Source organism: Lucilia cuprina, chromosome 2 (assembly GCF_022045245.1).
Source record: "Lucilia cuprina isolate Lc7/37 chromosome 2, ASM2204524v1, whole genome shotgun sequence".
Classification (NCBI taxonomy): Eukaryota; Metazoa; Arthropoda; class Insecta; order Diptera; family Calliphoridae; genus Lucilia; species Lucilia cuprina.
The window spans coordinates 63,768,434-63,785,428 of NC_060950.1; the positions used below are offsets into that span (position 1 = coordinate 63,768,434).

The 16,995-nt window shown below is 29.9% G+C and overlaps 3 protein-coding genes across 3 annotated transcripts in view; 2 read left to right on the forward strand and 1 right to left on the reverse strand.

Moving 5' to 3' along the window:
- LOC111679622 overlaps nucleotides 1–1,705 on the reverse strand; it is a 3,101-nt gene extending 1,396 nt beyond the window's left edge. The window contains exon 1 of the mRNA XM_023441205.2: nucleotides 1,678–1,705. Within this exon, the coding sequence (XP_023296973.2) occupies nucleotides 1,678–1,705 (28 nt within the window). The remainder of the gene's footprint in view (nucleotides 1–1,677) is intronic.
- Nucleotides 1,706–2,635: 930 nt separating this feature from the next.
- Nucleotides 2,636–3,594, forward strand: LOC111679620 (protein takeout-like; the record flags this gene model as incomplete). Its single annotated transcript, XM_046955868.1, has 3 exons — nucleotides 2,636–3,023; nucleotides 3,092–3,238; nucleotides 3,299–3,594. Coding segments are annotated over 3 exons (690 nt in total), but the record flags the coding sequence as incomplete, so codon positions are not given.
- A 9,291-nt stretch (nucleotides 3,595–12,885) lies between these two features.
- Nucleotides 12,886–13,857, forward strand: LOC111679631 (protein Mabiki-like). Its single transcript, XM_023441215.2, has 2 exons — nucleotides 12,886–13,274; nucleotides 13,431–13,857. The coding sequence occupies exons 1-2, from the start codon at nucleotides 12,886–12,888 to the stop codon at nucleotides 13,855–13,857; spliced, it is 816 nt and encodes a 271-aa protein (XP_023296983.2).
- Nucleotides 13,858–16,995: the final 3,138 nt, after the last annotated feature.

Consider the following 16,995-nt stretch of genomic DNA (forward strand, 5'->3'; position numbering starts at 1 on the left):
GAACAGAACTAGAACAGAACAGAACTAGAACAGAACTAGAACAGAACTAGAACAGAACTAGAACAGAACTAGAACAGAACTTGAATAGAACTAGACTAAAACTAGAACAGAACTAACACAGAACCAGAACAGCACTAGAATAGAACTAGAACAGAACTAGAGCAGAACTAGAACAGAACTAGAACAGAACTAGAACAGAACTAGAACAGAACTAGAACAGAACTAGAACAGAACTAGAACAGAACTAGAACAGAACTAGAATAGAACTAGACTAAAACTAGAACAGAACTAGAACAGAACTAGAACAGAACTAGAACAGAACTAGAACAGAACTAGAACAGAACTAGAACAGAACTAGAACAGAACTAGAACAGAACTAGAACAGAACTAGAACAGAACTAGAACAGAACTAGAACAGAACAGAACTAGAACAGAAGTAGAACAGAACTAGAACAGAACTAGAACAGAACTAAAACAGAACTAGAACATAACTAGAACAGAACTAGAACAAAACGAATATTTTAATTTTGTAAAACAAAAGACTTAAGACCCAAACTTTAGCTAAGTTCAGTTCAAGAATTAAACTGTGAATCACTTAATAACAAATGTGTTTAATGATTTTACATTAAATTTTTACTAAAATTTCAAAAGTTTGTATGTCATGAAGTCCCAATTTATAAATTAGTTTTAATAACTATCTTTTGTTTAAGTACTGTTTTTTATTTAACTTCCTTAATTTGCTCAGAATTAAACTAACAAATTCTAATTAAAAACAAATATTAATAGAATTAGCTTTTTTGCCTAACCAGTCCTTTAGATAATTATGTAAATATTTAATTATATTTCTATAGCTTGAGAGTAAATGTACGTAAATGTATAAATTTCAACAAATTAAATAATTAAACATTTTAGAAATACGTTTGTTAATTGTTGTTAATGAACAAGTAATATAGAAAATAAAATTAACACGTTGAGGGCCGGAGGTTATGATAATTTCAATAAAAAAGTTTTAATTCAGATTTTTTATATATATTTTTCCAATTGAACTTTTATTTATTTGCTTGAGCAAAGTACATTATTGTTTTTTATATTAACGGCTTTAGTCAAGCGTGAATGTGCATGCCTGACTTTGTACAAACTATATTTATTTTGATTTTACTAAATTACAGTTAATAATGCTAAATATTAATATTCACAAAAACAACAAAAATACTTTATTACTCTCCCGATCTTTACAAAAAACACGCAGTTAGAGATCTCTTCACATGTTGTTTACATGAGGGCGTATGATTAATTTAAATAAAAAAAACAGAAATCTAATTTTAACTTTCAACTAAAATCGAAAAATAAAATAACTTGCACTTTTTTTCGGTGTTTGTAGTTGATTGCGTTTGAAAGTTTTTGAAAATGAAATTCAAACACGATTTTTTGAACTTTCATGAACTTGACAATGAAATTTTTATTTTAAAATTTTACGAGTATGTATTTTTTTGTTTTTTTTATTTTTGTTATTTTGCGTACAATAAGTATTTGCTTAATGATGACTAAGGAATTTGTTTGTTTTATTTTTTTTTTATCTATACACAATTAAGAGAAATATATGTTTATTTGAACACAAAAAGTTAAAGTACACGTTTCAATCAAATAAATTTTGATATTTTTTTTAACAGCTGAAACATGTTTGATAATTAAATTTTAAAAACATTTTATAAGAATATTTAAATGATAGAAATGACATTTATATGATTTTTGTTTAAATTTGTAAAAAAATAAAAAGATCAAGAAAAATTATTTACAAATAAAGTTTGTGTCTTAAGTCTTTTGTTTTATAATATTAATTTAAACCTCAAATTATTACTATCGGTTGGTTATGTACTAGTTCAGTTCTAGTTAAGTTTTAATTCAGTACCAAATCAGTTCTAATTCAGTTCTAATTCATTTCTAGTTCAGTTCTAGTTCGATTCTAGTTCAGTTCTAGTACAGTTCTAGTTAAGTTTCAGTTCAGTTCTAGTTCAATTCTAATTCAGTTCTAGTTCAGTTCTAGTTCAGTTCTAGTTCAGTTCTAGTTCAGTTCTAGTTCAGTTCTAGTTCAGTTCTAGTTCAGTTCTAGTTCAGTTCTAGTGCATTTCTAGTTCAGTTCTAGTTCAGTTCTAGTTCAGTTCTAGTTCAGTTCTAGTTCAGTTGTAGTTCAGTTCTAGTTGAGTTCTAGTTCTGTTCTAGTTCTGTTCTAGTTCTGTTCTAGTTCTGTTCTAGTTCAGTTCTAGTTCAGTTCTAGTGCATTTCTAGTTCAGTTCTAGTTCAGTTCTAGTTCAGTTCTAGTTCAGTTCTATTTCAGTTCTAGTTGAGTTCTAGTTCAGTTCTTGTTGAGTTCTAGTTCTGTTCTAGTTCTGTTCTGTTCTAGTTCTGTTCTAGTTCTGTTCTAGTTCTGTTCTAGTTCTGTTCTAGTTCTGTTCTAGTTCTGTTCTAGTTCTGTTCTAGTTCTGTTCTAGTTCTGTTCTAGTTATGTTCTAGTTATGTTCTAGTTATGTTCTAGTTCTGTTCTACTTCTGTTCTAGTTCTGTTCTAGTTCTGTTCTAGTTCTGCTATGCTTAGAATTTAGAATTTTTATACTTAATATAATTTTTCCTTTCTTCTCTTTCCAGCCAGCGATGTACCCGTTTGCAGTGAAAAAGATGTCAACATTAACGAATGCATACGCAATGCTTACCAAGAAATGATACCAAGAGCCAAAAATGGTATACCCGAGCTAAATATACCACCTATGGACCCGTTGGAAGTGGAAAAGACAAGTTATGAATTCACCAATAATATTATAAAAGGCAAAGTGGCACTACGTAATCTCAAAATAAGTGGTCTCAGTGATACCAAAATAAATAATGTAGATTTTAGAAAGAATGGTGACAACATTAAATTAGAGATTAAGTCTAAAACCCCAAAATTGTTCATAGAAGGAAAATATAAGGCTGAGGTAAAGATAAATGATGCTATAATGAATTCGAAGGGGGTGTTTAATTTGACCATGAGTAAGTTTTTTCTATACCATAAAAATTAAATCGAGGTTAATTAAATTTTTTTTATTGAAACCCAAAAGCCGATATTGGCGTCATTGCCTCACCTGAAGCTGAGCTATACGAACGTAATGGTCACAAATATATGCGTCTAACAAAATTTAATATTGATCCCACTTTGGGTAATATGAAATTCTTTGCCACTGGTCTAGTGCCAGATCAAATTTTAAGTAAGTTTTTAAGATTTTTTTCTATAAACTATTTATTGATATAATATTCCTTATTTTCAGATGACGCCATTTTAGAATTTGTGAATCAAAATTGGCGCAATGTCTATAAATCTCTTATACCTGAAACTCGCTCCACTTGGGAACCTGAATTCCTTAAAGTTAGCAATGAATACTTCTCTCATTTACCATTTGACTTGATTCTAACTAAGGATTAATTTTATAATTTTCGTGAATAAGTCTATATTTTAAAACTGGTAAACTGTTAAAATAACTGTTAATATTAAACCAAAACTTTGTTATTTTTTAATATATGTAAATATAATTGTTGTAATAAATATTTGAATGATTAAATATAAGATTTGCAAAAGAACAAGCTTTATATAAAATATTGAAATTAGAACCAAAACAGAAGCAGAACAGAACCAGAACAGAAGCAGAACAGAAACAGAACAGAAGCAGACCATAACTGAACTAGAGATGAACTAGAACTGAACTAGAACTGAACTAGAGCTGATCTAGAACTGAACTAGAACTGAACTAGAACTGAACTAGAACTGAACTAGAACTGAATAAGAACTGAACTAGAACTGAATAAGAACTGAACTAGAACTGAACTAGAACTGAACTAGAACTGAACTAGAACTGAACTAGAACTGAACTAGAACTGAACTAGAACTGAACTAGAACTGAACTAGAACTGAACTAGAACTGAACTAGAACTGAACTAGAACTGAACTAGAACTAACTAGAACTGAACTAGAACTGAACTAGAACTGAACTAGAACTGAACTAGAACTGAACTAGAACTGAACTAGAACTGAACTAGAACTGAACTAGAACTGAACTAGAACTGAAATAGAACTGAACTAGAACTGAACTAGAACTGAACTAGAACTGAACTAGAACTGAACTAGAACTGAACTAGAACTGGACTGAACTAGAACTGGACTGAACTAGAACTGGACTAAACTAGAACTGAATTAGAACTGGACTGAACTAGAAGTGAGCTAGAACTGATCGAGATCTGAACTAGAAACGGTTGAGTTGATAAAAGCGATTCAAACATAGCGTCGTCAATAGTGGCTATTATGACCGAAAAAAACAATATCTAGCTTTAAAAAAATCTGTTACAGGACTAGTTTATTTCTTAACCTGTCCCTTTGGACAGGTTTCTACTAACAACGTTATTACTTTATTTGCATAAAAATAAAATTAAATTTGTATTTAATTGGTTGCATTAAATTATTCAATAGTACTTGTTAATGTAATATTATGATTACATTTCCAGTTACGAGTAGTTTTACTTGAAACACTGTGACTAGAGATCAGTGCACTTGACACTATGTAATTCAAGAAGGAAACGGTCATATAGACTTCAGAAAATGCTAAAATCCAATAAAAAAATATGAATGGAAATTTTAAGTGGAAGATATAGAAGAAACAAATCAAAAGGCATTTTGAAATTTAGAATGAATATTTTGTTTGAGTTTTTGAAAAAAAATGTCTGATAGAAATATTTCAAAGTTGTCTTAAAATCATTAGGGTATTTTCAATTCTATCATGACTGTTCATTAGGTAACAAAAATCATTCTATGCAACTTTTTTAGAATTTCTAATAAAAACATTATTTATTGATCAAATGCTGTTTAAATAACATACAGACTTAGAGCAATACGGTTTAAATAAAGTTTTTCAATTTTCAAATACTAAAAGTGTTCAAACTTAAGTTGCAACTAAAAATTCTATAAAAAAATGTGGCAAATACAGAATATAATAATTAGTTTTTTAAGCTTCAATATGTTACTTATTTATGCTGCTGATTCATTGGAATCGGCAGATTCTAAAAAAGTATCTAGTGAGTGTGATTGTGATGTATTTTATAAAATCATAAAACATAAATGCGTCATAAAACTGTCAAATTAAAAAAACTAGGCCTGGTTTTACCTTGAGTAGTGTTAATATATAAAAAAATAAAAATTAAATAAACAATGTAATGAAAGTCACAGAGTTAATAAAATTCATTCATAAAGTTTAAAAAATGTTTCAAATATTCTCAAAGAAATATGCGATAAACTTGGAATTCAGATGTTGTAGTTCAGTGCTAGTACAGTTCAAGTTCAGTTTAACTTCTAGTTCAGTTCTAGTTAAGTTCTAGTTTAGTTCTAGTTCAGTTCTGTTCTAGTTCAGTTCTAGATTAGTTCTAGTTCAATTCTAGGTCAGTTTTAGTTCAGTTCTAGTTCAGTTCTAGTTCAGTTCTAGTTCAGTTCTAGTTCAGTTCTAGTTCAGTTCTAGTTCAGTTCTAGTTCAGTTCTAGTTCTGTTCTAGTTCAGTTCTAGTTCAGTTCTAGTTCAGTTCTAGTTCAGTTCTAGTTCAGTTCTAGTTCAGTGCTGTTCTAGTTCAGTGCTGTTCTAGTTCAGTGCTGTTCTAGTTCTGTTCTAGTTCTGTTCTAGTTCTGTTCTAGTTCTGTTCTAGTTCTGTTCTAGTTCTGTTCTAGTTCTGTTCTAGTTCTGTTCTAGTTCTGTTCTAGTTCTGTTCTAGTTCTGTTCTAGTTCTGTTCTAGTTCTGTTCTAGTTCTGTTCTAGTTCTGTTCTAGTTCTGTTCTAGTTCTGTTCTAGTTCTGTTCTAGTTCTGTTCTAGTTCTGTTCTAGTTCTGTTCTAATTCTGTTCTAGTTCTGTTCTAGTTCTGATTTAGTTCAGTTCTAGTTCAGTTCTAGTTCAGTTCTAGTTCTGTTCTAGTTCTGTTCTAGTTCTGTTCTAGTTCAGTTCTAGTTCAGTTCTAGTTCTGTTTTAGTTCTGTTCTAGTTCTGTTCTAGTTCTGTTCTAGTTCTGTTCTAGTTCTGTTCTAGTTCTGTTCTAGTTCTGTTCTATTTCTGTTCTAGTTCTGTGATAGTCCTGTGATAGTTCTGTTCTAGTTCTTTTCTAGTTCTGTTCTAGTTCTGTTCTAGTTATGTTCTAGTTCTGTTCTAGTTCTGTTCTAGTTCTGTTCTAGTTCTGTTCTAGTTCTGTTCTAGTTCTGTTCTAGTTCTGTTCTAGTTCTGTTCTAGTTCTGTTCTAGTTCTGTTCTAGTTCTGTTCTAGTTCTGTTCTAGTTCTGTTCTAGTTCTGTTCTAGTTCTGTTCTAGTTCTGTTCTAGTTCTATTCTAGTTCTATTCTGGTTCTGTTCTAGTTCTGTTCTAGTTTTAGTCTAGTTCTGCTCTAGTTCTATTCAAGTTCTGCTCTAGTTCTGTTCTAGTTCTGTTCTCTTTAAGTTCAGTTCTAGTTCAGTTCTGCTTTAATTGTTTAATTTTTTAAAGATTTTGTGAAGGAATCTTCTTTTATTAAGCAAATTGTTTGTCATTTGTCAACATTTCAAAACGTGATTATTTTTTTAAGTAGCTCAAGTGATTTAGTTTATATTCTGGGATTTACATTAATAACTCATGTCATTTAATAAATTATAGAAAATTTATATTAAATAGATATTATAACATACATAAGTAATATGTATATCTTTATTTCAGCAATACGATGGGTTCAAAAATATAAAAATAAGATTACAAACACTGAACAAATTTTAAAAAATTAGTATTTAAAAATTTTTGAAGATTACATTAGAGTTTTTGAAATTTTTGCCATCTTTGTCATGTTATCTGTCAGATTTGACTTTTTTAATTAGTCCTTAATTAAGTTTACTGTTAATATAGGCAAACATATTAAACGATTTTAATTATTTTTTCTATTTTTAAAAGTTCTTGACGTTGTCTATTATTTTTATGAAAAATAATTAGAAATTAACATTTTTTTTTATATTTTTTAAAAGACTATTTCGTTTTGCACAATATATATTTTTTTATTATAATTAGAACAATTTTTTATTGTTTTTAATTATTTTCCTTTAGAAATCTTGTAAATAATTCAATATTTTCACTCACGTAATTCGGAAATTTCCTTGAAATTATGAACTTGTGGTGCTGCTAACACCAACCACGCATTCAAACTTAAAACTATGAAAATATTTAATCCGCTAAACATGTTTTTTAATTTTTTAATTATCCGTTTTTTGTTATAAACTTAATCCTTTTATTAGGGTTTCTTTTATAACAATCGATAAATTTTTTCCACCCGTTTAACAGCAAGTCTAGACCACTTCTAAACTGCAAAATAATGGTCAACCTTGTATTTATTTGCAATATAGAAAAAAAATTACGTACGTCAACTCAAAAGGGAGACAAACCACAGAATAAAATAATAACAAAAAAATAACAATGACAAAAACAATAAGCAATTTGTTGTACAACATCAAGTACTAACTTAATCTATAGATTGAAAACGAAAAAAAACACAAAAACAAATGACGATTAAACAAAAATCACGATTAAATAACTTTTATTTTTTTATCTATTTTTTATAATTTTTTATCGTATCTATATACGATTTGGCTCATACTCGCAACTATAGTGGTTTTTGTTTCAGAATACAACAAATTTATTAGGTAGGTATTGGTCAACCAACATCATACAACTACAGACCGACCCCACAATATTTCGAAAGATAGACAGACAGACGAATAGACAGACAACTAGTTAGCCGGTATTTTCAATTGTATTATTATTATTTATTAAAAAACGATGTGAGTAAAATAATAAATTAAGTATTTATTTATTATTTTACATGTTTCAACAACATAAATTTTTATATTTTATAAAATTCTACATAAAGAGTATCAATCAAAAGCATGCACAAAGAGAGAGAGAGAGAGTAAAGAGAAATTTCGTTTTTGTATAATGAATGCTTAATGAGCTTGACTTCAGTTTAAGTTTTTTTTATTGGAAAATAAAATTGCAAAAAATCTGTTTGGTGTAAAATTAAATCTTCTATAGGAATTCTTCTATGAGACAAGATCTGTTCTAGTTCTGTTTTAGTTCTGTTCTAGTTTTGTTCTAGTTCTGTTCTATTTCTGTTCTAGTTCTGTTTTAGTTCTGTTTTGTTCTAGTTCAGTTCTAGTTTAAGTAGTTCTTGTTCAGTTCTAGTTCTGTTCTAGTTCTAGTTCTGTTCTAGTTCTGTTCTAGTTCTGTTCTAGTTCTGTTCTAGTTCTGTTCTAGTTCTGTTCTAGTTCTGTTCTAGTTCTGTTCTAGTTCTGTTCTAGTTCTGTTCTAGTTCTGTTCTAGTTCTGTTCTAGTTCTGTTCTAGTTCAGTTCTAGTTCTGTTCTAGTTCTGTTCTAGTTCTGTTCTAGTTCTGTTCTAGTTCTGTTCTAGTTCTGTTCTAGTTCTGTTCTAGTTCTGTTCTAGTTCTGTTCTAGTTCTGTTCTAGTTCTGTTCTAGTTCTGTTCTAGTTCTGTTCTAGTTCTGTTCTAGTTCTAGTTCTGTTCTAGTTCTGTTCTAGTTCTGTTCTAGTTCTGTTCTAGTTCTGTTCTAGTTCTGTTCTAGTTCTGTTCCAGTTCTGTTCTAGCTCAGTTCTAGTTCAGTTCTAGTTCAGTTCTAGTTCTGTTCTAGTTCTGTTCTAGTTCTGTTCTAGTTCTGTTCTAGTTCTGTTCTAGTTCTGTTCTAGTTCTGTTCTAGTTCTGTTCTAGTTCTGTTCTAGTTCTGTTCTAGTTCTGATCTAGTTCTGTTCTAGTTCTGTTCTAGTTCTGTTCTAGTTCTGTTCTAGTTCTGTTCTAGTTCTGTTCTAGTTCTGTTCTAGTTCTGTTCTAGTTTTGTTCTAGTTCTGTTCTGTTCTGTTCTAGTTCTAGTTCTGTTCTAATTCTGTTCTAGTTCTGTTCTAGTTCTAGTTCTAGTTCTGTTCTAGTTCTGTTCTAGTTCTGTTCTCGTTCTGTTCTAGTTCTGTTCTAGTTCTGTTCTAGTTCTGTTCTAGTTCTCTTTTAGTTTTATATTTTAGTTCTGTTCTAGTTATGTTCTAGTTCTGTTCCAGTTCTGTTCTAGTTCTGTTCTAGCTCTGTTCTAGCTCTGTTCTAGCTCTGTTCTTTTCTTGTTCTAGTTCTGTTCTAGTTCTAGTTGTGTTTTAGTTCTATTCTTGTTCTGTTCTAGTTCTGTTTTAGTTTTATATTTTAGTTATGTTCTAGTTCTGTTTTAGTTCTGTTCTAGTTCTGTTCTAGCTCCGTTCTTTTCTTGTTCTAGTTGTGTTTTAGTTCTATTCTTGTTCTGTTCTAGTTCTGTTCTACTTCTGTTCTAGTTCTGTTCTAGTTCTGTTCTAGTTCTGTTCTAGTTCTGTTCTAGTTCTGTTCTAGTTCTGTTCTAGTTCTTTTCTAGTTCTGTTCTAGTTCTCTTCTAGTTCTGTTCTAGTTCTGTTCTAGTTCTGTTCTAGCTCTGTTCTAGTTCTGTTCTAGTTCTGTTTATAAGCTACTCGATTAAATATTTTGTACATTTTGACTTTATTTTTCATTCATATAATGACGTTTAGTCACAATTCGATGATTTTCTTAATTATAGATACAAAATCAAATGTTCTCTAAGTGAATTATTATTCATAGACTTCGTTGTTATTGCCGGTACTTTTTAACATTGATTTACAATTTAAATAAAACTTTAATGGGTCAATATGTTAAAATAAAAAAATAATTGCTTTAATTTGTTTTTAAAGTTAAAACAAATAAATAAAGGCACGTGTTTAGGAATTTATTATTGCTAATTTTAAATTTAAAAAATGTAAGAAACAAAGCTACAAAATTATATTAAATTATTTTGTTCATTTTCAATGATTTTGATAGCTTTAGATGACAGCTTTCCATTGCTGTAATAACATTTTACGATAGTTTTTTAATTATAATTTTATTTAATTTTTACCTAAAAAGTTCCAGCCCTGTTTAAAAGCATTAATTTCTTAAGTAATTTATTCGTTTTTCTCAGACATATGTATTTCCTTTTTTAAGTTTGAAATTACAATTAGATTTCAACTAACTCTTTTAACGCCTATAATTAAATATGATTTTTAATTATATGATTTTAAAATAAGAACAGAACTAGAACAGAAATAGAACAGAACTAGAACAGAACCAGAACTAGAACAGAACCAGAACTAGAACTAGAACAGAACTAGAACAGAACAAGAACGGAACTAGAACAGAACTAGAACAGAAATAGAACAGAACTAGAACAGAACTAGAACAGAACTAGAACAGAACTAAACCAGAACTAGAACAGAACTAGAACAGAACTGGAACTAGAACAGAACTAGAACAGAACTAGAACAGAACTAGAACAAAACTAGAACAGAACTAGAACAGAACTAGAACAGAACTAGAACAGAACTAGAACAGAACTAGAACAGAACTAGAACAGAACTAGAACAGAACTAGAACAGAACTAGAACAGAACTAGAACAGAACTAGAACAGAACTAGAACAGAACTAGAACAGAACTAGAACAGAACTAGAACAGAACTAGAACAGAACTGGAACTAGAACAGAACTAAAACAGAACTAGAACACATCTAGAACTGAACTTGAACAGAACTAGAACAGAACTAGAATGGAACTAGAACGGAACTAGAACGGAACTAGAACGGAACTAGAACAGAACTACAACAGAACTAGAACAGAAGTAAAACAGAACTAGAACACAACTTGAACTGTACTAGAGGTAAAATTTTGCTTCAATTATTATTTTTTTTTGTGATTTCTTCTAAAATTATTTCTTTGTATATTTTTAGCAATTCTGCAATTATTTCTTAAGCCAAAAAACTATAAAATCATGTATTTACTCAAGATTTTTATTTGTTTTTAACAGAAATTTGTTCATGCATGTATCCAAGCGACAAAAAAACACGCAAAACGGAAACTTCTCTTTAGTTGGTTGCATTTGAAAATTGAAATTATATATTTTTTATGAATAAACAGATAACGAGAGAGTTAAACATAACAAAAATAACAATAAAACTAAACAAAATAATTAAGATTTATAAAATTTTGTTATTAAACAAAAAAATTAAAAAAAACTGCAGATAAAGGTAGAGAGTAATAAATTCATTTGCAGCAAAATGTGATAATCTGATTGATTATTGCAATAAACTAACTTATTACTTTTTACCGGACAACCACAATATATTACTTATTTGCTCAGCCGTTTAGCGTCATGGTTTAGCAACGGAAGTCTTTAACTTTTTTTTTGTAAAATTTACTAAATTTGCTTTTTAAACAAAAATTATTTTTATGGAAAATATAAAAAAAATACTTTGTTTATTAATTGTTTTATTGTAACACTTTTTGGATAAAAAAAAATCATAGAGGAAAACAATAAAGGTAATTTTGAAATTTTGCAAAACAAAAAAGAGCGAAAAAAATGCTTTAATTAAATTGTAGGGAAATGGGTAATAAAGTTATTATAAAGAAAAAAAGAACATAATAATGCTTTAAACAATATATATTGTTAATAAATAATTATTAAATAATGGCTGATAATCAGACTAAACTATGTAATATAATCTAAAGATGGATTGAAGATTACCAACTATAATCAGAACTAGATTATAGTCGGGACTATAGTGAAGGCTTTTGTTTATCATATGGTCCAGACTATAATCCCGACTATTGTTAAGGCAATAGACTATAGTCAAGTCTATAGTCAAGACTATAGTATAGTCTATAGTCCAGACTTTAGTCTAGGCTATAGTCCAGACTATAGTCCAGACTATAGTCTAGTCTATAATCCAGACTATAGTCTAGTATATAGTCCAGACTATAGTCTAGTCTATAGTCTAGACTATAGTCTAGTCTATAGTCGAGACTATAGTCTAGTCTATAGTCGAGACTAAAGTCTAAAGTCCAGACTATAGTTTTTTCTATAGTCCAGAGTCTAGTCTAGTCTATAGTCCAGAGTATAGTCTCGTCTATAGTCCAGACTATAGTTTAGTCTATAGTCTAATCTATAGTCCAGACTATAATCTAGTCTAGTCTGTAGTCCGGACTCTAGTCTACTCTATAGTCCGGACTATAGTATAGTCTATAGTCGAGACTATAGTCTAGTCTGTAGTCCGTAGTATATAGGGTATCGTCCAAACTCTAGTCTTTACTCCAGACTATAATCTAGTTTTTAGTTTAGCCTAGTCTATAGCCCTGCCTATAGTCCCGACTATATCGTTGTATATAGTCTAATTTTTAATCTATTCAATAATCCAGTCTATTGTCTAGTCTCTAGTCATTATTATCTTGCAAAATAAGAAAATGAACTCTCTATAGAAAGAGTTAAATAAACTTTCATATTTCCCTAAACTTGCTCAAGCTTGTTCAATCATGACTTAATTACTTGTCTTACTGTTTGTTTACATTGAGTAAACAACCAGCTTATCACTACAAAAATATCATCATCATCGTCACCACTACCTAAGCTACGCATCATTTGTGTGTGTGTTCCTGCTCAAGGGTTTGTGATAAGTTTTTACCCAAAATAAGTGCAAAAATCTATGAAAACTAATTTCAAATTGCCGTAACATAAACAAACAACATCGTAAAAATATTATGTTTGTGACAAACAAAAGAATTAGCAAAATAACTTTGGCGATAAGGTAAGCCGAACTAAATTGGAAGTTCGTTTGTATATAATAATTAAGAGAAAGTATAGAAGATCATAGTCTACAACAAGACAGCAACATAAGAACATCAACTGCAGCAATATTTAAATATCAGCAATTACTTACTTATAATAATTTCATATATTTAAAATAATTATCATTTCATCATGACTTCAATAAACATTATCCCTACCACCCCTATGGAAGAATGTTATGAATATCGTCATAAAAAATTCGATCAAAGTAGTCAACGTTTTCGTTCGAATTCTTTAAGTTCTTCTCAAGGAGACTATGAGTGCATCAAAGTGGACATTGAAAGACTTAATGATAATACCAGCGCAACATCATCAACATCTTCGAACAACATTAATTATTTAGCAAAAGAATCGAGCCTAAAAAGAACTCATACGGCTCTTAATAGTGAAGAACATAACTACGCTAGTAGTTTTCTACCCGAAGCCAAAAGATCACGTGCCACATCATTTGGCAGCAGCAGCACATACTCACAAGTATTTTCACCTTTAGCGATCACACGTCAAACATCAACACCTTTCATTAAGGCAGCGAACATAAGCGATGCACCCAATTACAACTCTGTAGTTATACCCGAAGCCATCAGACCCCGTTCATCATCATTTGGCAGTACCAGCAGCACTTACTCACAAGCCTATTCACCTAAAGCCTCCACTAGCAGACTTCATACAACAACCCCTCTAACTACCAGTGTATCCTCAGCAATCCCACCTCCAGTAGCCATTTTACCCAAAATTAGCGATGATACCTTACGCAGCATTTGTAAATATCATGGTAATATGGTAAGGAAATTCCCCAAAAAAGAACGTTCTGCCAAGGATCAAGAGAGACGTGATAAGAATACCATTGCCTGTCGCATGAGTCGACGTGTTAAGAAATTGGAACATATTGCCATTGAGGAACAATATAAGGAATTTTCTCAACAAACTTTTAACATCATTGAGCAGTCGATGAGAGCCACGGCCTATTTGCATGAATTAATGCAATTAACCTCAAATCAGCAGTTGAAAGGAGTCGAGTGCCAAACCTCTGAGAAATTAACTAAGACTCCAGCGAAGAAACCTTTTACTATAGACTTTTTAGTGGGTAATGAAAAGAGCATTTAGTTTTAAATTTAGTTTAAGAAATTTTATAAAAATACTTAATATATTAGTCACTGTGTGATTAATAATTTTATAAATTGTATAATTTTGTATTTAATACTTTAATTGTTAATGTTAAGTTGATTGTAAGAAAACTAATAGAATTTAGATCAAAACCAAATGTCTGCAAATAAAAATACATATTTATAAAACTAATGCTGATGTTATATTGAATCAGAAGGGCAATTAGACTATTAAACATCTAATAGCACCAGGTCAGTACAATAGACTTGATTGTAACTTTGACTACTGGTAAAATATAGTCTAGGCTATAGACTGTCTATAGTCTAATTTATAGTGTAGTCTATAGTCTAGTATAGACTAAAGTCTAGTCTGTAGTCTAGTCTATAGTCTAGTCTATAGTCTAGTCTATAGTCTAGTCAATGGTCTAGTCTATAGTCTACTCTATAGTCTAGCCTATAGTTTATCATACATTTTAGTGTAGTGTAGTCTAGTCTATAGTTTAGTATGTAGTCTAATCGAGTCGAGTCTATTGTCTAGTCTATTGTATAGTAAATAGTCTAGATTCTATTCTAGTCTATAGTCTAGTCTATAGTCTAGTCTATAGTCTAGTCTATAGTCTAGTCTATAGTCTAGTCCATTGTCTAAGATGTAGTTTAGCATATAGTCTAGTCTATAGTTTAGTATATAGTCTAATCAAACCTAGTCTATAGTCTAGTCTGAAATCTAGTCTGAAGTCTAGTCTAAAGTCTAGTCTATAGTCTAGTCTTTATTCTAGTCCATAGTCTAGTCTATAGTTTAGCATATAGTATAGACTATAGTTCAGTATATAGTCTAATAGAGTCTAGTCTATAGTTCTGTTTATAGTCTAGTCTATAGTTAAGCATATAGTCTAATCGAGTCGAGTCTATAGTGTAGTCTATAGTCTAGTCTATTGTATAGTATATAGTCTAGACTATATTCTAGTCTATGGTCTAGCTTATAGTCTATAGTCTAGTCTATTATCTAGTATATAGTCTAGTCTATAGTTTAGTCTATAGTCTAGTCTATAGTCTAGTCGATAATCTAGTTTATAGTCTAGTTTATAGTCTAGTCTTTAGTCTACTCTAGTCTATAGTCTTGTCTATAGTGTTGTCTATAGTCTAGTCTATATAGTCTAGTCTATAGTTTAGCATGTATTCTAGTGAAGTCTTGTCTATAGTTTAGCATATAGTCTAATCGAGTCGAGTCTATAGCGTAGTCTATAGTCTAGTCTATTGTATAATATATAGTCTAGACTATAGTCTAGTCTATAGTCTAGTATATAGTCTAGTATATAGTCCAGTCTATAGGCTAGTCTGTATGCTCTTCTTTAGCCTAGTCTGTTGTTTAGTCTATAGGCTTGTTTATAGCCTAGTCTATAGTCTAATCTTTAGTCTAGTTTATAGTCAAATCTCTAGTCTATAGTCTATTCTATTGTCTAGTCTATAGTGTAGTCTTTAGTCTATTCTATAGTCTATTTTATAGTCTATTCTATAGTGTACTCTATATTCTTGTTTTTAGTCTAGTGTATATTAACTAGTTATTGCTGCAGTGTATTTGTAAAAGACTAAAGAGTCGTTACAAAGTTGTTTAAATAATATCATTAACAGGAACTCAAAACCTTCTCTTTTGTCTCTACCCAATTGTGTTTATCACAAATATTTACTGGTCATACCCATTTAAAATTTAATTGATAATTATTGTAAAATATTATCAAACCTACTTTTATTTGTTTTACTGCATTTTCTCTTCTTCTTGTTCTTGTTTAAACAAATCCTACTTACTGTTTTATCTATGAAATACAAATAGATCTATAAATTCTCAGAAATTGGACAATTGTCTGTCATACATATCTCGTTCTTAAAAGACACTTCCAGATAATCACAGCCCTAAAATTTTAAGTACTAGTGTTTAAATTTTTAAAAATAACTATTTGTATTGACACAGCATGATACAATTTTGAAAACAAAAAAATGTTCACAAATTCTTATACAAAAACTAATGTTAACAAGACCTAAACAAACAACACACAAAATGATGATTTGTGTCGTATTATAATAAAAATTTCTAAAATACATGTGTAAATCTTAGAATTGTTTATCCAACCAAAACTAAGTCATGAAAAATTGCAACCTGCTGTGCGGTAATACTGATAAGACATGCGCCTGCGCGTAGATTCTGTTGCTTGTGTGTGTGGTAGACAAACAAAAGGCTTATCTTTATGTTTTCTTTTGGGATTTTTATAATAAACATTTTATTATTTTTAACTACCTAAAGTAAATTTTCCTTTAAAATGTATTTTTGCAACTTTGTTGTTTTATTTTCTGTTGTTTAGTCGTTAAGTAAGAATTTAATTGTTTTGAAAACTAGCAAATCATAAAATTTGTTTTTTTCTTTCAAATTGTATTGCTTTTTGTAAAATATCCGTAAATCCAAAACAAATAAAGAAAAATTAGAAAAATATAAAGGAAGTTAGTGTAAACAATTGGCTTAATAGGAATCCGTATGGTTTTCCTTTCGTTTTGAAAACAAAAGTATTTGAAATATCCTGGAATTTTGTTATTTCAATTAAAAACAAAGAAAAAGAAAATAGAAAATCTGAACAAACAAATTAAAAGATAAAACCGAAATTAGAATTGACTATAGACTTTATTCCAGACTAGGCTATAGACGAGGCTAGAGAATAGACTATATACTAGATTAGAGAATAGACTTGACTACAGACTACACTATACTTGACTTGACTCCAAACTATATACTTGAACATATACTAATAGACTATATACTTGAACATATACAATAGACTAGACTATAGTATAGACTATAGGCTAGACTATAGGCTGGACTATAGATTAGACTATATACTAGAATATACCCCAGAATATAGACTAGATTAAAGACTAGACTATAGACTAGACTATAGACTAGACTATAGACTAGACCATAGACTAGACTATAGACTAGACCACAGACTGGACTAAAGACTAGACTATAGTATAGACTATAGGCTAGACTATAGGCTGGACTATAGATTAGACTATATACTAAAATATAGACCAGAATATAGACTAGACTATAGACTAGACGATAGACTATACTATATATAGACTAGACTATAGA